This window comes from Sesamum indicum, linkage group LG3, assembly GCF_026168435.1.
Source record: "Sesamum indicum cultivar Baizhima isolate 11 linkage group LG3, ASM2616843v1, whole genome shotgun sequence".
Classification (NCBI taxonomy): Eukaryota; Viridiplantae; Streptophyta; class Magnoliopsida; order Lamiales; family Pedaliaceae; genus Sesamum; species Sesamum indicum.
Genome location: NC_142659.1, coordinates 28,210,546 through 28,237,546, shown reverse-complemented (window position 1 = coordinate 28,237,546; position 27,001 = coordinate 28,210,546). Strand labels below are relative to the sequence as shown.

At 36.6% G+C, this 27,001-nt stretch overlaps 1 protein-coding gene across 3 annotated transcripts; it reads right to left on the bottom strand.

The window, feature by feature from the left end:
- Positions 1-26,373, bottom strand: LOC105159059 (symplekin). Of its 3 annotated transcripts, XM_011075993.3 has the most exons (27): positions 26,007-26,372; positions 25,176-25,335; positions 24,635-24,727; positions 23,659-23,761; positions 23,340-23,511; positions 17,778-17,952; positions 16,867-16,995; positions 16,190-16,783; positions 15,440-16,084; positions 13,771-13,836; positions 12,837-12,941; positions 12,526-12,762; positions 10,779-10,826; positions 10,486-10,632; positions 8,810-8,971; positions 8,650-8,712; positions 7,782-7,892; positions 7,621-7,704; positions 7,489-7,536; positions 5,809-5,883; positions 5,099-5,194; positions 4,635-4,715; positions 4,479-4,550; positions 2,596-2,640; positions 2,395-2,478; positions 2,210-2,313; positions 1-551 (listed from the first exon to the last, which is right to left on the bottom strand). In XM_011075993.3, exons 1-27 carry the CDS (start codon positions 26,210-26,212, stop codon positions 431-433), a joined length of 4,026 nt encoding a protein of 1,341 aa, XP_011074295.1. In that variant the 5' UTR covers positions 26,213-26,372; the 3' UTR covers positions 1-430. The 3 variants fall into 3 exon arrangements, with proteins under 3 accessions (XP_011074295.1, XP_020548104.1, XP_088734583.1); XM_020692445.2 differs by lacking the exon at positions 26,007-26,372 and having other exon boundaries at positions 24,635-24,708; positions 25,176-25,316; XM_088878457.1 differs by lacking the exons at positions 4,479-4,550; positions 4,635-4,715 and having other exon boundaries at positions 26,007-26,373.
- Between the last annotated feature and the right edge of the window lie 628 nt (positions 26,374-27,001).

Here is a 27,001-nt window from a genome sequence, read left to right as displayed (position 1 = left end):
TTTCTGGAGTTGGATCAGCTGATTAATCATTGGAAAATATAGAACTTCCTTTCACGGATACAAATTATATTTTTGGCTCCCTCACAAGCGACGTCTCCGGTGGGAGCATATACTACACAAGGAATTATTGATTACAGAGGATGCTGTGACAAAATCAACTATAACAACTGAAAAACAGAAAACAGGGCAACCACCAAATAGCAACTCCTTTGCTACCATGTGAAGAAGAAAACCCATCATGATCAAAAAAAGCTGCCGAGGCCTGGCTGCATCACCGCTCCCTAAGTCCAAATCGAGTCCGAGAATCAGGCCACAAATGTTAATTTTGGCAACCGAATGTGCAATGTGAGATGTCTCCAGAGTAGGAAAACCTCCACGTTCGCAAATGTATAAAATGATACAGGTTCCCTATTTCTTTCTCAGCTCTCTGTCATGTAAATGTTGCCCCGCGAACTGAAGAACTTGGATCTGACGCATGCAAAGATGAAGTGACGTGCGGGTGCTGCATATGTTCTTCTGGTGGGGCAAGGCCAAGAAGCACTAGCGTTGACCTGTCACAGTAGCAAACTTATATACTTCATCAGGAGAGCAGTTCAGAAGTTATCACCATATGCAGGTAAGAAAACAAAGCAAAACCAATTATCCGCATCAGATAATTTTTCATGCCAAGTTCTTTTTTTGATTTCGCATGCCTAGTTAAATCATGCTCCACATGGACTTAACATGTTTGGTAAAATGGCATGACTCAAGAATTACTTATTGCATTTTCAAGGAGAGCAATTTTGAACTATTTTCAAAGTAAAGTTACTCCATTCATTACGAATTCTGAAATAGGCAAGGAAACTTCCATCGCCCCCCTAACCCATTCACAATTTTGTGTTGACTGAGATAGCCATTTGGACAATATTGATCCCCAACTGATCACTTTAGTCGTATACTGGCAACCATGACTACAGCTGCACACGACCAACCACTACTAAATATATACTGCAAACACAAGAGGGACAAATAGATGGACCAAAAAGATCCCTAGGCCTTCGCAAAGCCCAGAGACTTCCACATCACACTTTCCTGTAAAGTTCTGGCACTTAAACAGAAGGAAAAGAAAAAAAGAGCAAAGGAACAAAGACCTTTATTCAACACCATCAAAAACAGAAGCAAAATATAATTAACAAGCGGCAACGTATGTGAAGATCCATTCCTCTCCTCTAGAACCCAGAAATCAGTGCCCAAACAAATCCGTCAAAGAGATCTAATCCACTAAACCAACAAACATACATCTGCCAAAGCAGGTCCATAGAAAGCTTGCGTTTCCTTCTGCAGACCGGATATCAAGATGGAGCAGTAGCTCGCATTTCTGGTATTAGGTTGGGTGGGCTAGAGCGAGGGCCGAGGCAGGTGCAGATCATCTTTTCTTTGTCTTCCCTTTTTTATTATGAACTGCTCTGATCTCCAACTCAATTTTTTGTAAAAAAGAAAAAGATCCTTCGCTCTTCCTATTCGCTTTTAGCTTTCACTCTTTATGTAACAGCATAAGCGATTACCCTTTTTACACTATTTAATAGTTCGAGCACATTGACCTTGACTTAGACAATACAAGGGGTTGTCATCCAATCTAGGATAATTAGAACTCAGAAATTTTCTAAGCAAACGTATAATTTAATTTATTGTTTCGAATATCTTCAAATATAAAAGAAATAGAAGCTAGAAAGAGCATTTTGGCACACAGAAGTTCCCAACATGTTTTATCTGTAGCCTGCAACTGAAAATAAGTTAGGCTGTAACCTGATCAATCAAGTTCCATTTTAATTTTATTGCAGATGACAAAATTTCACAACTTAATGACCGTGCCGAGCAACATCTGATTCGGGAACTTTTTTCCTGACCATTTATGTGATTGTTCTCAACAAATGATTGAGTTTTAGGACCTTAAAAGCAATGAAAATACACATCATTGAAAGTTTCCCATGGTTTCAAATCAGTTTTAATATCTCCTCATATTACACCTTTGTTCTTGTTCACATACTACTTCCATGAGATTTACAAAACTCTTCTTTATCATTTTATCTCCACTTTACAGAAAAAATAAAGAAATAAATAAATTTATAGCATTATGCAGGTAAAATCAACAAGAAGCTAAGAGAGGTGGGAAATACATTAAATTGCTCGAGATCAGAATTGAAGGCCACCCAACTAAAAGTTGACATACCTAGGTAAAGAAGTTTGAACACTAGACTGATTCACGAAGGCAGTAAGAGGACCACGAAGATTAGGATATTTGTTCAGAGCACTTTCAAGCTGAGGTGGCGGCAACTGCAAGCAAATGAAGAGAGTTGAAAGAAAGCTCAGAAGGATAAGGAAGCTACATGTAAGAACATATTAACCAGAAAATACCTGTAACAATACACGGAAGGAATGTGGCTGTGTTTGGGAGATGCATTTCAAGAAGCCAACCCATAGTTTTGGCATTCTCCATATCTGTGGCCCATTATTAACATGAAAATGAGTTGTTAGTTTACATAATCCTAACCACCAATATGGTCAATCATCATACAATTTAATGGAAAATCACACTTCAAGGTCTACTTTACCTACCTGCCTGTTCACAAGTTTGGACAGAATTTCCATGACAAAATCAACCTGAAATGAATTAGAACTGTAAATACCAACCATCACTTGGTTCTTAGCTCAGATAATTTATAATGAACTGCTATTAACAACAGATGCTTCCATGACATACTCAGGATATGATTGGGAGAGTTAAAGCCGGTCAGAAATTTAAAATGTTGCAAAAGCAACTATAAACTTAAACAAGACATGGAGGCTAATTATAACATTTCCAAAAATTGTAAAGGAACTTAACACACATTTTGTGTATCACTAAACAGAGCCAAGAGAGAACCAGGAATATATGCATTAAAATAGAAGCTCATAAATCTATCAACAAGTGGAAGTAGATCAATCAAGAGATTTTTTGGTTAGATGGAGAGGATTATGAAGTACATAATAAAATGGAGGTTAAATCTCGTGTGATGATTCTTTGGTTTGAGTAATAAAATGTTAAAGAATTAGCTGTAGGCTAGATTGCGGTATGGAATACAAACTTATAATTCTACTCTTAATAACTAATCCCTTTTTATCTAATTTTCCTTTCATTTCCCAATATGTAAGTAGTTGTTATCCTCTTCTTCAAGCCCAACGGGCACCATACTGTTCTTCTTTCATCTTACTTCCTTCTCTTCTTTATTTTCTTTCATAGGCAGCTACCACCATGACCACTCTTCTTCCAAGACCCGCCACCTAGATCTCCCCCGTCTTCTTCTTCCTTTTTCTTTGCCTTTCCCTTCTTTTTCCTGTTCATTCCCACCACCACTAATCTACAGTGCACTGCTTAGACATGCACAAACATACAAGCACATATCACCACCACCTAACTGCACTGCCTCTTCTTCAACTAAATATACAACCCTTACAACCACACATGATCAAGACTCCACAGCACATGCACACATAGTTTTTGAGAGAGAGAGAGAGAGGGAGTTGGGGATCAGTGCCAAGAGTGTTATTGGATTATAAATTGATGAGAACTGTAAATATACAAGCGATTAGTGGTTGGCCCAAGTGTTACAGTGCATGATGGTATCAACACCACCCCAGGCCACACAATCAAATAAATCGGATGCCACAATCATTCAAACCAAATGCCAACTCAGTTTGATAGCTTTCCAGCAGAATACTGCATACCAAACAAGACCTAAGCGTACTGGGTCGAGTAATCCTACTTGATAATGCAAAACGACTAATCAGCCAAGATAACTGAAGTATTCTATTTGACCAAAAATGACTACCAGAAATTTAGCTCATAAAGAATTTTAGTGAAAAGTTACGTTTCAAGGGAAAGATAAATTACGGACACAAAATCACCAGTAAAAAAATAATTTAGTAAATCTTGTCCAAGGGCTTGATCATCAACCATATCATGTAGATTCAGGTAGTGCAGCCAGAACTTAACATCTTTTCTTTTATGCTAAAAGAGATTTCAGTGAAGTCAGATCTCAAATGTCCAATTAAACACTGTTGCTCTCCATTATGGAGGTTTGCATGAAGTAAAGATGTGGGTAACGTGAAGGAAACTTTACAAAATGGTCACCCATTCAAAGCTAAAACCAAGCAGTTCTTGTGACAATAGTGTACATGGGGCACCGACAATAAGTACTTGAGAGCATACTTGTCAGGAAGAAGTGAAAATACCAAGTTGCAAGTTCATTTATCCATTGTAGCAGGGCACTTATCTCATGAAGGAAACGAATTCATGCATGAGGCAAAAGTCCTAGCTACAGTTCATGAACATGACTTCCTACAGGGATGACGTTCACTATTACAGCTGCCGACTGATAAACAAGCCAGGCGAGATATGATAAGGATGTCAACTAAACAAGCCAGGCGAGATATTTACGAGATAAAGCAACTGACTTTACCAGTGTTGGAAATGCATCAATTGCTTGAATTACTGTTCTCATATAAAGGAGCGGAAGTGGAGTCCGATCAACCTAATAATCAAATGAGCAAGAAGTTGACACTGTGTCGCAATAAATCCCCACATTTAAGGACAAAACTAATAGAATGATCCATACCATCTGATTCAAGGCTTTTGTAAGGACTTGTTGCGTAAAAACTGTGCGCTGCTCAAAACAAGCTGAGCAGGCATCCGTGATCTGGAAATCAATTGCACTATGTTATTAGAGCATGGATTTATACTATCACATGAGAAATTTAATTCGGTCCCCAGAAAGTAGTTAAAAAACCAAGGAAGCAGATTTTTATGTTGAGAGAAACATTGGAAAGTGAGCACAGCATACGGGAGTAACAAGTGCCCCAGGAATACATGCCATATGCATGGAGCTCTGCCCCATATCATATGGAGGTTTGTTTAATGCTACTTAATACTCTTCAATGGTGCATTTAGATAAAAGTTAATGATTGGAGCCCACAGATTTCTCGAAATCTAGAAGACGCATGATCCCTCGTATATATGAAATTGAAGTTCCTTTTAGACTCATTATGAAAACAAGACTTCAATAGAGATTCAGATAAACACCTTTTTGAGTGGAAGCCCGTCTTTCTCAGGAGAAATGTCATGGATTGCTACCAACACTTCAGCAGGGGTTAATGCAGGACCTGTGTGAGCAGAACCCTGCAGAAGAGGGCAGGATTGAAAAATGAGAAGCATGAGACACCACCACCACCAACATCCTACATTTTTACAGTAATTTACACAGAAAATTGCCAATATGATAAAGATGGACGCATGATCTCTTAAAATCAAGGTATGCATTGGCCTAAACAGTGCATAAGGATTAAAACAATGTGTAGAAGATAAACCAGACTATTATGATCACCATCAAACACAAGCTTTTCAGTAGAATCATCTGTCCCTATGAATGTTGGTCCTGGTTCTGGAAGATGTTAGGTGTGTGTCTTTCTCCGATGGTTACCCATTCTTTCCCAACTGATGAGATTCATCATGTTTCTCAAACAACTTCCATAGGATACTTAGAAGACTGAATACTGTTTTCCATATAATTCTCCAATTACTTGACAACAAGGTCTCTATTCAGACCTAGCTAAGAAAGAGGGTGTGCAAATTTCAAGAAATTCAACATAAATAGAATTCAAAATGTGCACTTCAAAATGTCCCCCAAAAAAAGGGCTTTTTAGATATGCCACAACAAATGCAATCAAAACACCAAAAACGTGACTATTTGTAGGAAAAGGCTCAATATATAGTTACTTTAAAACCATAGATACCTGTAAAATATGAGCAAGTGCCATCTGAAACTTATTCAATGGAAGCTGGACAAGCCGAGGGAAAATAGGTAAAACCTGACATCACACAGGTAAACAACATCTACTTCTCAAGATCACGAAACAATGTGCCAATTTTCAGATGAAAATAAGGGAAGTTGGCCAAACCAAGAACAAACAAGTCAAAACAAATGTCAGAGAGCATTTGTCAACATCTCCAAGACTATAACTACTTCTGGCCTCTGTGCTTGTTCTGACAATTTAAATCTGCTAGGAATATTAAGTTTTGTGGATGATTAAAAGCTGTCAGATATAGGAACAGTGTGGAATCATTTCTTAGTGATCTCACATGTGCTAGGATTCTCACTTTCAAGGAACAGTAAAAATATCAGATCTTCAGATGTTTCACAACCAATCTTTAGTCAATGAGCAGAAGACTTACAAGCAGATTAATCTCTTCATAGATAGATGTATCTATAGAATAGCCAGATGGAAAAGATAACAGGTGCTTTCTGATCCCTAACACTCACTGAGAAAGTATAGCAAGATCACTTTTCAAGCCTTTGCAGATTGATCCCCAAGCAGTTCTCGAATTGTTTCATTGTAACCAATTTTCAAGTCTTAGTAGGCTGGTCTTCGTTGCTTTAGATTCCTAAATCTATAATGTTTCCGTAAGTAATGAAAAGAGTCAAATCTCACAGATTGATTCTCCAAAACTTTTCGTTCTCTTTATACACTGTTTGATCACTATGATGCTCTTCTCTGGTCATCCCACAGTTCAAAAGCCCAAACACCAAACTCATGTTTGGACAAATTCAGGTAGACCAGCATCACTTAAAAGGAATGAATCAGAAATCGGCGAATTATGTGTTCTTACAAGGGAGGGAAAATAGGGAAGTTCTTTATTGATTTCCAAATAACCACCCTATTTGTGCTTCTCAGTTCCCTAAGACCTCCTTTCTTTTGGAACTTGTTAATTAAAATAATGTTTACAGATATTGAAACTTAAACATGCTCAGCATCAGAGAGTAGTGCCTAATAGTTAACCAACTTCTACCCTTTGACCTCTGCCCTCCTTGGATTCTTTCTGTAAAACTGAAAGAGTGAACTAAATGTCCCCTTTGCCGAAGCCCGTTTCATTGTGTACAAATTCAATATTTTTTTACACGCAACATGTTAAAAATCTTTCCTATTTCTTACATCATGCCATCTAAAGATCAAAATCCTTTTTCCAAACTCATTCACCTTCGTGCATGCAATCCCTAAAAGTTGTACCACCATCCTGGAGATTATATATCATGGTCAAATTGGAGTTGTACCAATTAAACTGATATAAAAAATGAAAATGCAGTTAGGTGATAATTTGATCCTCATATAAATCTGAACAATGTTTTTTACTTAAGATAAATTGTTATGTTCTCTACATTTAAGTCAACAGTACATTCTTTCAGGGATCAGATTTTTCGTCCCCAATATTAGCAAGTCTTATATGAGGCCAGATTTGACCAACATGATGATCCTCAACATTAGCCAATTCTCTGAGGCCATAATTTCATTTATACTGCACATAATTTGTGGCATAACATACAATTCAAGCTCTATTTGTTCCCAATTAGAATAAAGCTCCAAGTTCACATTGTCAGTAACGCACTCAGAGAATGGAAAATAGATATAAGTGCCCACCTCATCTTTGGAAAAAGCAGATATAATTGGTATAAGAATAGTAGCATCCTGCAAAAGAAGAATCTCATAATGACCAAACTATATAAGGTTATGAGTAATAAGCAGAGGGCACAAATAGCACCAAAGGAGAACCTTTAGTCTGGTCTCATATAAACCTTTGACAGTCACCACTAGATCTGGAGGTGGTGTTATCCCTTCACATAATGCATGAAGAACCTAAAGGAAAAACAGAAAAATTTTCAACATATAAAGAAAAGATTTGGAGATGTTTGGAAAAACTTGAGATAACCAACCTGAGTCAATAAATCTTCACTTCCATGGGGTGGATTAGATATTATACTGAGCAGTTGAGAGAATGATGACCCCATCGCCCTCATAAGGACAGATATATGACGATGCACAGCCTACAGAAGCGAGAAAATCTTAGAATGCTTCTGGAAATAGGTTAAAGAAATAACTGCACCATAATGAAGGAAAGCTACAGAGTCCTCGTAAGCAAAGCAATTATGGTCTCTTTTATGATCTGAATGTATTATTTTCATCCTAGATCTACACATACACAAATGTCCACCACAAACCCAAACAATCAAGGCCAGTGGTCATAGCATCACTTGATTGGAATTGCAAAGAACAGTCACCATCTAATAGTAAACAAAAGATCAGGAAAAGCGAAGGATCACCAAAACCAGCCGGGCGGGTTCAGAGAAGAGAAACCAAAAAAAGAAAAAGGCAAACAGGCACACACAGGATATTAAAACCAGGAGTCAAGGACACCAGATGCAGACATGTGATCGAAAACATCTATCCCTTGGTGTAGCTTACAAACTATTTGGCCAGAATCAGTTCTCTAAACAAATTCTGCAAAGAACGCTCTCTAGATTTTCTAAAATGAAGGAGGTCAGTGGATCATGCCAGAAATTGGTCCTTAAGGCTGGGGAAACATGCTTTTCCAAGTCCATTCTATAGTGATATTCTTTTACGTTCACTGTCACAAATGCATTAAACATAATGTGATTGCGCTACGAAAGCTAAATCAAAGCCTTACATCTATAAAATATACAAAAATTGATGGATATAGTTCATATAAACAGCATATTGAAGCCGGTGGCCTACTATTATAAATAAATTTATACAGTTCTGAAGCTAAGCACAAATAGAGACCTGCTTAACAGCCTTCTGGGCACGCCCATAACTGTCGAAAACCAGTTGCAGAAGAGTTGGTTTCTGCAAAGAAGCAAAAACATCATCTGCATTGTGGAAAATAACTAAAAGGATGTATTTTAGATCTCTTCTTCACCTAAGAAAGAATAACATCACCAACCTTTGTGCATAATGCGAAAAACAAAGACATGAGGCTGTAAGCTTGGAGAGAAGGAATTGATGTATCATCCAGGGATGCATTCTGGACACCCTTAGTGTCATTTTGAGATATTTCAGGATCTGAAACTTGAGAACCACTTATGGATGTTTCAGCACTTTCCACCTAAAAGGAATTGAACAGGGAGAAATAATTAAGAGTACAGTCAAAATTAAGTATCTAATACATAACTGTACAAAAATTACAGTTTTGTACAAAAACATATTCTCAAATAGATAAGATGGTCCAGTGCCAAGTAAGATCACGTATAACTGAAGAATAGGAACTTTTAGCAAGATTTCAGCTCAGCATAATCAGATAAGAAACATCAAGATAATAAGTATATCTTGATCAGTTTGACCTTCAAATAGAGAACCCACTAGATACCATGCAAGTTTTGTTTAGACAAACATTTACTTCGACAATGAGAATATAGTGCAGGTGAGCTTCTTGATGATAAATGTGGTTCATCCAAAGGTGTCGCCAGCAGTATGTTCTCATGTTAAGGAGTCCAGAGAACGATGAAAGTAATATGTACATTTATGAAATGAACCACACTGCTGAAAGTCATTCCCCTAAAAAGATTCTTTATTCTACCAAATAAGCAATCCCAGGAATCTGAGAGATCAACATAAATGCTGACAAAAACAGATCTCCAGTTGCATAATTTAAATGAAGCAGCAGAAGCAGCAGAGCAAGTGCAAATACATAATCAGCCAAGCAAACATAAAAAGAAAAAGATACGAGATTGCTCCACCCCTTCACCCAAACGATAAAAACAATGAGCATGACCAGAAGTATCTGTTAGGAGAGTTACCAGCTATACATACCGAGAAAGACAAACTCCTAGCATGGATTCTTAGGATCCCTATGTTCCAGTTTTTATTTGCTATTTCAAACATGTCACTTTGGAAAGAACTGTCCATCTCTATGGATTAGTATGTAACTTTTTTAACAAAAAGAATGACAGAACCACTGGGTATCACAATGAAAGCTGAAAATCAGAACCAGAGTAAGAGAACCATCTATATGCTTAAGCCCCAACCTAAGAGTCAACCCACACTAGTAGAGATCAATTGGAAAGGAAAAAAGGAAAGTGCTTATTATGGTCTAAACAGAATTATTGAAGCATCCAATCGTGACTCTCTATCCTCCACATGGGGAAAAGAGATTTGGAATATGTATGGAAAGAAAACTAAATGTATCCTATTCAACAGCGGACCCTACTTCAATAATCCAGTGACAAAAATAACCCATAATTTTAGAAGTCCCAATAAGTGTTTCAGAGATAAAATTGCTTAGTTTAGCATAAACTTTTACCAACTTTTCTAATTGAATGAATAAATCAAAACTTGCATAACGTATTATCTCTACACTTGAATTATACACCCCAGGAGAATAAGTCGTTAACTAAATACACAAACTGAAGCGAATATATGCAGCAATAAGTTAAAATATGTAAAGGACACCGTGAATAATAATCTCAAGTATGCTACACACAGGACTTAACATGCATTATTCAATACAGAGTAAATATTTATACAGAAAATTTAAAAAATAAAAATAATTTAAGATCAGCATAACATTTTCATTAAAGTGACAAGTAAAAGTGGACAACAACAAGATAACAGGTTTCACACCTGTCCCCCAACTCTTTTCTCAGACTCTGCAGATTGCGAAACTACTGAATCTGAAAACCGCTGATCTATGGCTGACAAGAACATATCTGTTGCAAACTGCTCAATGCTCTCAGAAAGGTAGCTAATTGCATATAGTTTGTTGGACACCTGACAAAGGTACAGAAAGACAAGGTTGAAAGGTGTTAGCACCAAAACAACAGCTTCAGTCACAGTCACCGTCTCCCACAGATTAAGCATTTTCTTCGACGGGCTCGTACACAATGCTAAAGGAAGAAAGATTCAAGTTCTCTTACCAGACGTATAGCTTTTGCCCGAACATCATCCTTTGGGTGAATTGTACACTGCCAGGTGGAATCAGAAAAGTAAGAGATCATATTTACGCAATGGCTACAGATTCCAAGCTGTCAAGGGAAAATGTTATCCAGGCCATGCTAGTGTACGATCAGAGCAGACAAATGGTTATTATTTGTCAGAGTTCATTTCTTACCATCCTGAATGCTACCTAGGGTATGCTATACATGTACGAACAACTTTTTACGCACCAAGAAAGAACACTGCTAAACAGAGAACAAATAATCTGCTTGTATCCTCAAAACTAAGGCTCCATCCTGATTGGAGTATTATCTTGATTGAAGATGGGTATGTCCCTCTGCAACTCTTGGCTACTGTGTTCAAATACTTCATTTTGTAGTAATCTTCATTTGGATCTTATATTAGGCTCCAGATCACACCCATAATGGGCCTGCCAAAGCATATTCCGAGGTGCAACTCTACTTGACAGACTGTTGGTTATCATACAAGGGATGCCCAATAATGGTAATCCAGTGTGTGTGGCACACTCAGATGTGCATGCATTATTAATTAGAAAAATATTAAAAAGAAAGAGGTTACAAAAAATGATTGAGAGAAGAGAAAGATACTTGGAAGTTGAAAAGTGAGAGAAAGTTGGAAGTTGTAAAGAGAAACAAGAATAAAAGATTTGACAAGATAATGTAAAAGAAAAGGTGAAATGACAGACCAAGACTTTTTAGAATATAAAAAGGCCCCTCCTCAATAAAAATAGAGTATGGGTAGTTATTCCGCTACTGTATGATTTGAAAGCCTGAAGCTATACATAATATATACCTTAGAAGATTATTAGAATATTTTGCGCATCTCCTTTTTAGGATATCTGTACTCACTGGAGCATTATATCTTTTCCATAGCCATACTTGCACTTAACGCGTGAGCCGAATGGGGTGTTCCAAGAATATATACTTGGTTTTCTCTCTTTTATCATGGCAGCAGGCAGGTTCCAAGAAAAATTATAATATATATACACACACATAAACATATATATAACAACATAGAAAAGACTAATAATCATCATTTAGAATGATAATCAGGTACAATAACATATGTATTAATTGACTTCTCATATTGATTAATAAGTAGAAACTAGAAACATCCACACATCAAATTTTATTTCACAGCTATTACGCGGACACAATCCATATTGAAATATACCCATATGCACTTTGTTATCTGTGACAGCGGGCAATTTGCGAAGACTGTATATGAGACTCCAAATAGAACATCCTAGTCATTCATGTAAGATACTGCAAGCACTGGAAGAAACAACCATATCCAGAGGCTATATGTGCTAGCAAACAACCATCTATGCTAGATTTTTCATTCTAGCCAAACAACATTACCTTAACCAACTTCTTCTATAATTAAAAAACCATGAGCTAAATCAGCTTTGGTTTTCAAACCATTCTTCCAATATGAAATCATTAGTTGAAGCAACTTAAGAGATTTAACTATATCAGATCCATCAATAAGCATGATATTTGAAGAAGAAAAAGATGCCGACTTAGAAAAATACACCAGATGAAGTACTAATGGCATCTATTCCAGCAGAGAAAACCAGTAATATTTAAGACTCCATACAGGCCCCATAAGCAAACCACAGAACAATTAGTTCTCTGGATATCCAGATATACACAATTTATATAAAGTACCAAAAGATAGCTTCTCAGTGTAAACTGATTAATGTACCTTCAAGGCTATATCCAAACATGCTTTCCGACTGCCTGGCCGCCCCAAAATTAAGCTCCACACCGCACCAAGACCTTGAGTGACACGATCACCATCACGACCATCTGATCCCGACTGACTTCTGGTGCATATATCACCCAGCAGCCCCAACACAGAATCAGGTATACAAGGAACTTCACCAAGAAGTCGACTAAAAGACTTGTCAGATGCTGGCAAATCGCCTAGCAAAGATTTTGCCTGCAATTGGAGATCAAATATTAATAATTTTCAGGCATCACATCAGTAATAGGGTCATTTAAGAAATCTCCTACCACTCCAAGAAGGAACTTCTCATATACAACGGCAACAGAAGACGCAGGATCTGAGATGACAAGACTGTGCAGATGGTAAAGGATATACATTACAAGCTCATGCCCCTGAGATTGATAACAAAAAGGCTAAACAAATTAGGTTCTAAAAATAACGAGGAAAACTAAAAATCTGAACACTGCTTTCTTCATTTTGGGGAGGTCACAGTGCTGTAAAAGATAGTGATCATTGAAATTCAGTTTTTTTTCTTTAAAGCTTCACGATTCTATATCTTGTGTTCTTCTTTAGAACTCACTGAACAAACCCGTTGATTAATGACCCCAGTCATTGACGTTGTATCCTAGATAGAGCAGTAAAAGAACGATAGACTACTCAATATTAGCTTTACAACGAATTACATCAAAAGGAACAAAATGAAGACAAATACAGCATGCAACCTTCTACATGCTGTTTAAACTTTCACATTCCAGAATATTCGAGACAGAAAAATGAAACTAAATGATGCATATTATGCAAGGATTTGAAGAAAGAAATGTGGTATTCCTGACTCAAAGCAACACTTAAAAGGTATCAGACTCGCCATATGTATGCGATATCTAGCATAAGAAAAATAGAAAGGAAAAGAAAAGCTGCACTCAATCAGGAACCCCTTTTAAGCAACCATGAGACCATGATGTCACAATACTCACAACACAGCCAAAGAAAGTATGTTTCAACCAACAGGAAGCTTTCTGCTCAAAAGAATGATTAGTCATTGCTTAAGTTCTTTATCGCACCAAGCACACCAGAACAGTATAAATGTTTGTGCATAATTTTTGTCCTTAGAGGATAACTTTTGCCAAGGTTAATGCACGAAAGCAGACGCACATGAGCATGCACAAGTACTTGTACTGGAGGGATTCAGCTAAAAGAAAAACAAAGGAAAGAGAAAGAGACCTTTTGCTGTTCATAATCTGATACAATACGTTGTTGCACCATTCCAATCACATCATTAACATCAGTCTACAACAAAACAAAAAGAATACAAATTAGGACCAGCGAAAAAGCAGAGTGTTGAGCACTAGAATGTGCAGTATTTTGTAAGAAATGTAAAGAACTGTAGCATTAAAATAAGGATCCTGGGAACTCGTACATCATGGCTTTTGTATATTCGTACGGTGTTAAAATTAAATTACTTCAGGATCAGAAAGTAACATTGACAATATGGAGTTGATAAACCAACAGTCTAAGGAATATATAGATATTCATAGCTAGCAATGTAAATGATAGGAGTATTTCTTCATTTTTGCAATCAAGTAAGTTAGTGTTTTAAGTTGATGAGCATCCCATCAGAAGTTCAACCCCCTGCTTTCATCCTCTGCCTCTCAAAAGAAGGATACCCAGCAGAGGGCAATTCAAGACAATGCTAACATTGAGAATTCTTCATAGTCATTTCAGCTCTGCATAAACCAAACATAGATCAATATTCTGAGCTCAATTACTCAACAACCCAGTCTCATGTTAAGTACACTGTAGTTCCTAGATTCCACGAACACAAACCAGACCAGTTTTGCATAGTGTAAGGCATTCTATGCAAAATCATTTAAGTTTGGATTAGTCTCACTTTTTGAATAGAAGATGCCATTGGCAAAAGTGTAAAAGAGAAGGAAGAATCTTAAATCTTGATTATCATAAAAAAAACACCCAATGTGATCTCAATTTATTGAAGGACAAATGGTTCCTCTTCCATAGTACCCTTCAAACATTTCATTTCTTTCCCCAAGTTCATAACCAATTCACTCGGTCAACCGCTCTTGATTTTCTCATCCCAGAAGAAAGAGGCATGCAAGACACTTGAAGCCAGCAACTTCAGGAAAAGATGAGTGCACAAGAAACAATCAGCTTGATTCTCAATTTGGTACTCATGATTTTGAGAACCAATTAATACCCAAGACATGACTGTTACATCGAACAAAATGAATATACAAAGCATTAATATTAAAAGACATAAAGAGACGAAAATGGAGCAGCAGACCCTGCTAACTTAGCCTTGACAATCGCCTTCATTTGGTCTATAAAGCACACAAGATTCCCCATTCAAGCATCCACCTCCAAGCACGCTAGATGCAGGAACGAACACTTTTTCATTTTTTCTAAATCTACAATCTCCAGTTGGATCTTTTAGTTCATGTATTTTAGTGAGCAGAGAAAATTGAAAATCAAACTTAGTTTCACCTTTCAACTAATAACTTATGCATAAGCAAGTGGATAGCATTTTCATGTTGAAACCAGTGGATGCATCCATAACAAAAAAATCTCAGGATGTTAAGAATTAAAAGCTGTCTTGCATCAGCTAAAAGCCATCAGTATCATGGAGATGAGCATTAAAAAGCAACCACAATGTATAGTGTAGATGCCAGTCATTATGCCATGACATTGACAATCCAAAATTTGTTAATTAAGTGCTTAGTTTGTAAAATTGGTCGAGTTCTTATTTCACGTATCACAGTCTTAACAGGAAATGAGTGCCCCCACTCGCGGATTTGGAAAAGCAAAAGAAGCTATAATTGAAGAGAAAAAGAATTTTGCTGAACAAAGAATTAATTGACAGAATCTTAGGCCCAACCTGTGCAAACAATCGGGCAACCAATGCAATTTGTGTTTGTTTCAAATCTGTTCTATGGGAATTTTGATACGAATTAATTATCCGTTCAAGTGCCAGTCTCCTTGCATTTCTTTGATGGTCTTCAGCCAGCCCAATGTACAGCGGAAGGACCGGGAACTCTGTGGATGCAATCTCAGATGCTTCAAAATTTGACCTATCTGGTGAAAGTTGTTCTGCTTCTGATGATGATGGGGAATATGCTTCATCGAGCACAGCAACATCTATTGATGCTTGCACAACAGAGTCTTCGACTTTGCTAATAGGGGACGACAAACGTTGTACACCATTACTTGTTTCCCTGTCTGGGGTGAATTCATTGTCTTCCACATCCTGGACTTCAAATTTCGGAATTGACTGGTTACCTTCTGATATTACAGGAGATTCCAATAGATTTAAATTGGTTTCAGTTGAGGGCATCACAAGGCCAGAAGTACTTTCAGAAATAGATGGTGGAGGCAGCAATACAGGGGGATTGGACAAGCTAGAAGCATCATTGTCAGATAGGGCAGCTAGATATTGAACGGGATTAGCATTATCTTCCACAACAGATGATGGTGGTGCATCAACTGGAACTACCATGCGCCTTGGATCAAGGCGACGCGGATCCTGGAGCATGTATCAAATGTTAGAAAACAGTCAGAGACAAGCTCAATTTGATGACAATAAAAGAATGAAATGCCTCATAAAGTGTAACCAAATGGAAGACCTTACCCTCCGCGGATCACGTTTGGAATCTGTGGAGGGACTAGTGGAAGTGGACATATCCAAAAATGGCAAACTAGTTGTGTTTGATGAAGATGCATGTACTTGAGCTGAAACTTCCAATGCCTGAATAGTTGGAAAGCCATTTGACGCAACTACCTGGGATGGATCACTAGAAGAATCACTAGGACGATTCAGAGACAAGTTACTGTATCTGGTCAAAGGAGGTGGATTGTTTGGCAAGTGCTTCATATTCGTTATGACAATGTCAGCAAGTAAATCAGGATGTATGTTAGATATAAGAATCTCAAGAGATTCAAGTCCTCTTTCCCCTTCTGCAATTAAAGCACCAATCATAGCAATCATCTGTTCCTCCGGAGTTAGATCTCCATCTGATACAGGAAGTTTAGGGGAAATCCCATTCACATTATCCTGCCTGGCATCAGTAAAATCAACAGTGGCAGGTATATTGTTATGAAGGCCATAACGGAGTCTCTTAGAAGTGGCATCAAAGCTATTGTTTAGATCTTCATTGTCCACTGGCGCCAATCTTTTCTTTGTCACGTCCCCTGAAACATGCAACTGATTGGATAGCTGATCATCCTGGGCAGAAAGGCCAAGTTACAAAGTGTATATATCTGGAATCAGCAATCCATGCAGACCACATTTTCTTCCTAGAAAATTACCTTACTCACTTGCAGATCCCTTGAAGCACGCTCATTGTTTTTCATGATTTTATCCATCTGTCGGATAACTTGATCAGCAGCATCTCCAGCATTCATTGCACGCAACTCTCTAATCAATCTATCTCTTGACTGCATAGATTGAAATGATTCGAAGATAAGGATATGTTAAAGCTATTAAGTATCTAATTCCTGTCTGATTGCCCGAGTTGGGTGAAGGCAGGTGTATGACACTTGTAACTTGGCAATTCTTGCAAAATATTATCAGTGGGAGTGGATGGAAACAGCAGAGGTTTTATTTGCTTCCATTTTGGAGCAGCTCTCAAGTGTGGACATGCATGTCTGCATGTACAACTGTAGGCTATAACTTTTGGTGCCACCAAAGGATAACTTTCATTTTTATGCCTATATTTGGTGTATAAAATGAGTTCATCAGTTAAAGTTCTAACGGAGAGATTATGGGCATAACTTTTCCGCATAGACTGGATATTTCCATTTAAAAGCATGAAATGTAGGAAGGTTGCAATTCCGTGAGTAACAATTTCAAAGAACTATCTTGCTTAATAGAAAACAAGCATCCATAGAGGCTGAGTGCACTATATGCCACAAAACTCAAATCATAACTGCATCTCTAAACCTCTCCATATGCAATACAGCACAGCAATCCTTAGAGCTTAAAAGGCCTATATAGAATATTGGAGGTTGTAAATCATCTTTAGAGTATGCTGTCAAGAGAGCTAAAAATAATTCAGATTTCAACCTACCAAGTAAAAGAAACTAAGAACTAGTAAATTGATGTCACTAATTTCTGTATAAGGAATGGAGGGAAATGATGTTTTGAAAAGAACACTAGTATAACAGAACAAATGACTAATAGAAATTATCAGGGATTAATGTTTTATGCATCACTTTACCTCTGCAATGACAGGATGAGTACACCTCAGAAATCCTAGAAATGCAGTTCTCAAAGAATACTGAATGCTGACAGTATGGCGAGCCTTTGCTACCTCAAAACTTGGAGCAAAATCAAGCAGTGCAGAAAGTACAGATTTATAGTAGATGGGCCTCTTCCGTGCTATCGCTGCAATACTGCAAAAGGAGAAGTGAGATCATTTATACAGCTAAGACAATTCTACCTGGTACAAGATCAGTACCAACTCAAGCACGTTAACATAAGAAGGTTGCTTCAGAGATATCAAAAGCACCAAGAACAAAGATACCAAACTATGAAATGGCTGATCCGAGCACAGCACAATAACAAGAATCTCAAAATTAGACACAAAAGGATCCAATGAAAATGAGAGAAGAGTATAAACCCACATCTCACCAAGTCCATGAATGCATGTAATATATGTAATGAGATTTAAAAAATAAATAAACAACAATAAGCAGCTACTTTAGATATCACAACAGTCAACATCAGCAACTAGGTTCCAGCACAAACTTATCTGCTGTTTTAATCCAACTTAGAAATATTTTCCCTCTCAATCCGCTGATGTATACAGAAAACTAACTCCATCTAACCAAGTTCATTTTGACGCTACACCTTCCCCCTTAGTTTTACACACCAACAGGTACAAGTTGATAGATCTCAACTTCGCAAGTTTAAACATTATTTCATAATAAAAACTTAAAAACAAAAGCACGGCAATTTAAAATTGCAATGCTGAACTTTAAAGAATCAAAGGCAAAAACTGAAAGCTCAAATCCTATCAGAAAAGAAATAAATACTGCAAAGAAGCCAAGCAGACACAAAAAAGGGTGAGAACCAACTTCTAAGATGACTAGATCTCAAAAGCAAAACAGCACATCAGGAAGGATCAAACAAATCTCTATGTTAAAAAGCAGAACAATTGTCTACATTTAATGTTAGGTTATTCACTGCCATGGCATAACTTTTTTGCACATAAGTGAAATTGGTTTGCTACAGAAAAGTCAGAGTTAGTAAACAAAGGAATAGAGATGCCTAACAAGGAAAAACACATAATCGCTCATTGATCTTTTTCTCATCCTGAAAATTGTTTACCTCTAGATAAAATGAAAGCAACAAATAATGAAAATCTCCTCCTTGTTAAAAAGATTGAAAAAGCAACAAAGAATAAACAAGCATCAAATTCCTTTAGCCAGCTTAAAATTGTCATCGACAGTCTGGCGCAGTGTTGGATTTTGATAAAATAAATACATTAGCAAAAATTATCATTCTCCAAACAGAAAACATCCCAAATGCACTCTCATGCAGCACTGAATATATGTAGCATAAACAAGATGGGATGTCATAGGATCTCACACCTTCTAATCTAATCACTCCATTGAATAAGTCTTACTAATCCTAGATGCTCATATATACCAATCTGTAATGATCTATAACTAAGAAACCATAAATCACCATAGCATGGAAGACAAATGCCTTTAAGCACACATATTATCATTTTCACCAAAACAAAAATAAAGAAAAGTCAACGTCAATATATCGCTTGAAGAAGGATAATACATCAACACGGCCATATAGGAATTTAGCACAACATACTAAAAACTAAAGTTGTGTGCAAGTACTTGGTGGCAGTTGAGAGAAAGCACAACATTTCTCTTCAACACAAAGGAATAAGTCCCGTAGTTAATATACTCGAAAGGATAAATATCATTTCCAAAACATTCATAACTTATATTCGCCAAATTCAGAGTGCAATAACAACGTCAATGAAGTGTGGAAAGAGCTTAAATGATATCCAGAGCTATTACACAAACTAAGTTTCAATCCTATTGTCCCAACTAAGTGAGTCATGATGTGATCACCCCACAAAAGGTATTGCACCTTACTGCCACTTCTTGTCGAAGCTCCTATGTTTGCACCAGTCATGGACTTCATAGCAGTTAGCCAATGGTCAATCCTTACTTGCTCTTGTCGCTAGAAAATCCTATAACAACCGTAAGAATTTCAACTTTTTGCACCAACTATGTCAACCAATTTCTCTATCGATCATACAAATAGAAGACATTTAAACCAATATTAAAAACTAATGTGGAACCCAATTCATTAGGAAATTAAGGTTTCAGAAACATTCTTTACCACATGACCTAACATATGCTAAGAATTGAATCAGTTTCAGAAGTGAAGCATCTATCGGAGTAATAAACCAAGAACCCTATCAGAGTTACCATTGCTTTTCATTTCAGAAAGAAACTAAGTAATGCACACATAAATCTTGCCATTATTTTGCATTAAATTGAATTACTATAAGAGTAGTATGACACAACCCAAATGACCAAATTAGAAGAGTAAATGAAACTGAATTCTCCATTTAGTTGGCTGGGAAATCTTCACGAGTAAGTAGATGGCTGTCATATCTTTATTTAATCTGATCACCATCTTCCCTAACATCAAGTCAAGAAAAACTTCAAACTGCACATAAACATGAGATCCTTAAAGCTCTTCTATACAAAAATAACTAAGAGATCAAAATGGACCTAAACATACACTAAAACATGAATCAAACTCCTAAAAATTATTTTAGACTTTAGAAAGTGGGGAAGATGCCTCCAAATGCCATAATGACACACTCCAACTTACACCATAGTGATTTCCCAGGTTGCACCTAACTAACATCGCAGGTTTAGTTCTCCTCGACTCAAATAGCATCCAGAAAATACTATAAATGAAATCACAACCATCGCTGAAAATTCTCTGGGATGAGAGTGATCAATTTCTGAATTCACAGAAAAAATTTCCGATTCAAGTCTTCAACATACTGCACTAGGTCATGTAGAAAATTAAAAGCACAACATGTGACTTAATCCTGAAATTGTGGACATCCTGGTAATCACCAGTTGTTGAACATAGCTAGAAGCTTAGGGTTAGACATGAAATAAAATCATATTGAAACAACTTCTAGCTGTAATTAGTATTGAAACAATGTTTACAACATAAGATTCCAGCTAATTGTTGGAAAATCTGCAACGCTTACGTTGAGGCTTATACGTGAGATACAATCATATTGAAACATCTTCTAGTTGCCATTACCAATCGTATTGAGACAGAATGTTTACAACATAAGATTCCAGTTGAAAAATCTATAACGCTCACGTAGACAAACTCTAACTCATGCGATTGTCGCATTGCCAAGTCACAGGGAAATGTTGTAAATGAGTTTCATTGAATATTACCAAGATACAATGAAATTCCGTCCACATTTTCCTCTTATCAAAAATTATTCAACTAAGCGTGAAATATAATTTCGAACCAATGAGATTGAACAACAGAGAGTTTACACAGTATTGAACGACATTTGCAGCAAGAAACAAAACTCTTCCAGCACTGTATACAGAAAAGTTACTTTGTCATTCCAAAAATGCAGACAAAAGTAATGTCTTTAATTTGGTATAGAATTCCACAATCAATACAAAGATGAGCTCAAGTTTATAAGTATTCTTGGAACAAACGGCCATATCGCAACTTACGAAACTATAATAAAATTAGAAGCCATAAATTCTATCTTTCTAGAATCAAATAGTTTACTAAGCAAATCATGTTTATCAACATACAGTCACAACAATTTTATGGTCCAACAAAAAATAGCAAGAGCCCGACACTTTCAATACATCCTAGCAAATTTTATGATTTCCTTTCATTAGTTACAAAAATAAATAAATAAATAAAAGAAAATTGAGGCGCCTTAAAAGCTTCATCTTTGTTTATTGACATTATTAACATAGAAATATCTTTCAAATTGATGGATTTGGCAATAGACTCAGGTTGATGCCCTCCATCTTTTATTACAATCTTTAAGGAGGTCTTTGCAACCCTTCAAAGTCATAGTGGCTTCAGTCCATTATGAACTCCACAACATAGAATGATTGTGGACAAAAACAACATACTATGCTTCAAGCTTCAAACAGCAAACTCCAGGTCAATCACTATTAGACTTCACCACCTCCCAATTACTGCTGGGACGGATGTTATCCTTGCAATTTAAGACACAAAGCTTGAAACCATCATATTTCCTACCCTTCCTTTGCATTGTCTAACTTGATGATTAAATCAATGCAGAGCAAGCTAAGCATCATATTTTATCCCATCATCTTTAAGCATCAAGATGACGAACACTTTTTCTATTTTCAAAGACTTTTGAATGATTAGTACAGCTAAATTCAAGCACATAAACAATAAGATCGGGCAATCAATCAAGTGATGGTTGGTGTACAAATTTTATGTTTCTCCAATCTCGCGTGAACTTGATTAGCACAGCTCTCATTTCATCAAATAGTTCATTTTACTAAAAGTTACACCATATAACACTGGAAACCCACTTTAAATATCTACTTTTAGCAATCAATGTGAAGACAGCAAACTTCATGAACCTGCTTCCACACGAAAACTAAAGATACTCTAGAAGCTGGAACCGAATCCTTGTTAACTTTTGTTCCAGAATGTATTCGTTCCACAAAGAGACGGCAGCAACGAAGATTGGTGATAAGAGAACGGTAATACGAGCAGCTGGACAGAACCTTGTCGCATTGTGAACATAATTATTGAAAAATTTGGTTTGAGTATAAAAAAGCACAAACATTTATAATACATTGGTAATAAACAGTATTTACAGGCTGCATGTGTTGCTACTATATGTTCATACAAAGATGTCAAAATAGTATACAATGCAGTAAGTTGCTTGTCCAAATGTTATTAGATCCAATCAGATAAATGTATCCATAGCTTAATCAGTCCTATCAACCGCCAATGTGCTGATATCAGCTAAGGCCTACTTCTCTTATCTGAACCACCAATTCAGCAGTCCCAGGTAAACTGCCATTTAACTCCACGTTAAAAAACTGGACGGCGTGCTGCAATAATATCACAAAAAGGAAATTGAACTTACACTAAAACCAATTGCCAGGCCTCAGTGTACCCTCCAAGAAAAGAAGAATAAATTGGTTATTATGTGCAATGCACTATGACATAGATTACCCCATAGTTGTAAGTTGCCAGAAGAATTATATCAACAAACATTTCTTGTGTATTAATTGAAATAAATGGGCAATGAGTAGCCTAGACAGCAAAATTATGGCGCACCATTTCAACACTGAGGCAAGCACATCATAGCAAAGTTGCAAATTTAGCTGAATGCTCATGTTATAATAGCAAAGTAGCTTCTAGACATGAATAAGATATCAATCACTGAACAAGGGTTTAATTGATTTCTGGAAAACAACTTGCATATTCACAAAAGCTCCACAAGGAAAATGCAGCTTTCAAACCCAATGTGTGTGCACGCCAAAAATTTTATGTTTCAATGTCATTGCACATTAAGGCAAGTCACACACCATAAGTAGCATTTGTCATTTGACGGAATAGTACAATACAATCATAGTGCCACAAAGTCAGAACAGAAAATACTGCATTCATAGGCCACAATAACATATATGCAAAAGAGATATTCATATCATATGTCAAACAAAGAGGCCATAAAGGATGAGAAGCTCACCTATTCACAACAGCTATAGTCAAGGAACCAGGGAAATTACTAGCTGACCGCAACATATCCAATAAAACGCCTAGAAATCTGTTTGCATCTGCCACAAGAGCAGGTGGATCCAACAGAGGATGACCATCCATTATCCACGAGATATTAAAAACCCTTCCTTGCCTTATCATTACTACAAGGGAAACAGAACCAGAAATGTAATGGTTAAGAACAGAACCTCAAGTGCATGTATGAGAGTAAAACAACCATAGAGAAAATGTGATCCATCATGAATAGCTAACTCAAATTCACTCATTATTATTAATCAAAATGGTATTACCCTCTGGGCTGCATGTTCCGAAATCATTTGAATCCAACGTGAAGTATAAAACATATCTTTCCAGAAATTTTATTGCTAACAACTTTGGACCAACAGAACCAACCTGTAAAACAATTCAGGGAATTTACAACGGTCACCAGAATGATTCAACTTGAAAAAGGAAACAAGCACAATTTATCATCCTGAAAGAAAGGAAATGATCTATAAGGATTTCCCAGGCACCATAACTTTTGGAGCAGAGCATTTCTATGCCCCTTCACTGAAACCAAGCATGCAAGCAGTACATTCATTGTCAATGAAGGTAGTTAAGCGTCCAAATGACCGATGAAGCTTTTTTGAATTCATTATACACCTTGTAACTGCAGTCTGTTCATATCCATTACCAAACTCCATATGTCAAGTATCAATAATTCAAAATCTTTTATCAAATTTTTTCATAGCCCATCTTAGTAAATTTCCCTGTTCTTTGGCCTTATCGACACATGAATATGAAGATGCATTCTAACTTTATGGCCTTCACTTGGTCAGGCTCTATGCTTTAGTTTGTAATAGGTCATTGATCAAGCAAATGCATTTTAGCTAATGTTCAAGAGGAAGAGAGAGAACCAGGTAAACCTCTGGGGCATAACATACATGAAAGAATCTGTAAATCTGAAATATCAAATTACAATGAATACACACACACATCCAAAAAGTCGTTTTAAGTCTTTTCTTATCACTGTTTTTTGAGGTCATATATCTCAAGCAACAATTTTTGCTCACATCATATTGATCTACAAGGCTTGCTCACATCATATAGATCTACAAGGCTACATGAACAAAATTTCAACTGAGAACAAATGGTTTTCATTGAATGGCGAAATTCTGGGTAAGATAACGATAAAAGTTTTAAGTATGCCAAATAAATGAAAATGAGAAGTTAACACTAGAATACCAATCATTCAGCAGTAAATAGATTGCATCAGCTCATACATACCTCAAAGATAATGCCCAATACAGCATCCCTAAATTTGATCATCCATGTCCACAGCTCTTCAAGCCATCTCTCAACTATACCACGCCGTTGAAACTATAATTTTTTAAAATACAGCTTTAAAGCTTCATATAGGAACAAAGCCAAAACTAAGTATTCAACAAACATAAAGAGAGGCAGCAGCCATAGAAAGTAAATATATGCAAGTTATAGAGAAGAGAATTGTGCAAATTTCACACAATAGGTCATATTGCGGGATACTAAGAGCTGAAGAGCCATTACATATACATATTAGCTACTGCTTTAAACATGTATTCATGTAATCATCGACAACTAAGAAAAAGTTGGAATAAGTGAGGCTATAAAATTAATCTTGGCAGAAGCTCTTGCATGAATGATATACTCAACCATACATGTAATCATATGCACACAGATCACCTACAGAAACACATGCACACACAGCCGCACATAGACAGATCCAAAGAGAGACATGGGACAGAGGAAGACACAGACACACAGAAAGAATAGAGATAGAGAAAGAGACCTGAAATGCCAACTCCTCCAACACAATACAAAAAAATTTTGTGCCAGTGACTATAGATTGCTTTGCAATCACAGGATTATTATCTTTCAAAAATGTCAATAAGACAGGCAGTAAAATGGACAGATGTTCCCTTGTTCTGGCCCCGATCTCGTCAATTACCCTGTCAGCCAAACTCAATGGAGTTAGCTAATGAAACATAGAGTTACAATTATTTCACAATATAGTATACAGGTGATATGTAAACAAAGCAAAGCCAATATCTTCAATAGACCCTGAAGAGTTTCCAAGAGCTATAGATGAAAACATGCCCCCAGAATGCAAAGAGTTTCATAATCTTGCAGTCCTTTTGCTACTTCCTCATTATATTTGATGCATTTGAGCAGAACACCTGGATAGCAGGCATCTTTCTTCTTTTTCTCTTTTTATCTAGGTGCTTGTGCAAATATAAGGAAGCAAACGCTCATAACTAATAGTCACTCAAGATTTGACACCAAGAAAAAAGGCCAATTGCAGTCATGCTCAAAATATCCAAGTTAGACACGAGCAAGCCAGGATCTTTAGTTACCTATAAAAGTGCACCTCCGAATCTGTCTGAACAAAGGACTCTTCACGTGAAAGGAAAAACATGCACAAGCCCATGTAAATCAATAAATAGAACACCTCAATAGCTTTGTGCATAAGGATGCAAGCATCAATACATGAACTGATAGAATATAACCAGAAGGCAAATAATAACTCTAACCCGAGGCATTAAAAAAAAGCCCATAAAACATAAAAATCCAAACTTCCGAAATTCTCCAAAAATAAAATTTCCTGGACAAAATTACTCACTCAAGGAGGTACTTTCTGACGAGGGTTTCAGGGGAGGACTGGAGCTCGACCAAGTAAGGAAAAAGCTCCGCCGCCTGGGACGGTTCAACGGACAACAAGATGTCCTTAGCCTGCTTCAATGACGACAACTTCACGGCCAAATCTCCATGGTTGTTCGCCGCCGCTAGTAGTGGGAGCGCCTGCTCCCTCGGCTGGACGCCAGCCATGTAAGAATTGAGGAGGGGGGAATTGATATACTCAATTTGACAAAATTGAGGTTTTGTTTGGGGAAAAAAAGGGGGGGTTTCTAGGGTTTTGAATTGGGGAGGGGGGGTAGGGTTGTAAAGCAGAAGACTGGGGAATTTGGGGAGCGGTTCTGATTGTGGAGGGTGGGAAATATACGCTGTCTGTGTGAAGCTCGCGCTTTTGAAAGCAAAATCATATTTGTACCAAGATTTTGTCAACTGTTGTATTTTAATTTAATTAATATTCAAAAACAACTACTTAATTAATACCTAAATTTCATAAAAATTGGCAAAATTATACCTTATAGATTTTTATAAAAAATGGTTAAAAAAATGCCTTTCAAATTATTTTTATATTTGTCTTTCGATTTCTTTTACGAAGATTATTAAATATCTTGAGATAATTCAGTATCCACCAAAAAATACGAAGATTATTAAATATCTTGAGATAATTCAGTATCCACCAAAAAAAAATAAAGTATAGTAATTTAAATTTAAATAAAATTTGTTTTGTTCTATAATAGTTTAAATTTGGCTCAAACATCATCAAGTGTGTGTAAAATATTAAAATATTCAAGTTTAATTTGCATTTGCCTTTATTAAAACTCATTCAACTTTAATTTTTTTTTATTAATCAAATTAAGTTCATTTGCAATAATCTTGAATCATGCCTTATTCACACTCAAATCATTCATACGGATATATGTAATATTATGAAAATTACTCATAAATTTATAACAAAATCTACTTCTATGAGGTAATAACACAAAA

Excerpts from the sequence above, each read along its gene's own strand:
- LOC105159059 (XM_011075993.3), bottom strand. The coding sequence starts at position 26,212 with ATGGCTGGCGTCCAGCCGAGGGAGCAGGCGCTCCCACTACTAGCGGCG. Across the intron at positions 8,713-8,809 it reads TTTTCGCATTATGCACAAAG|AAACCAACTCTTCTGCAACT; the intron begins GTTGGTGATGTT and ends GCTTCTTTGCAG. Across the intron at positions 7,893-8,649 it reads CCCAGAAGGCTGTTAAGCAG|GCTGTGCATCGTCATATATC; the intron begins GTCTCTATTTGT and ends TCGCTTCTGTAG.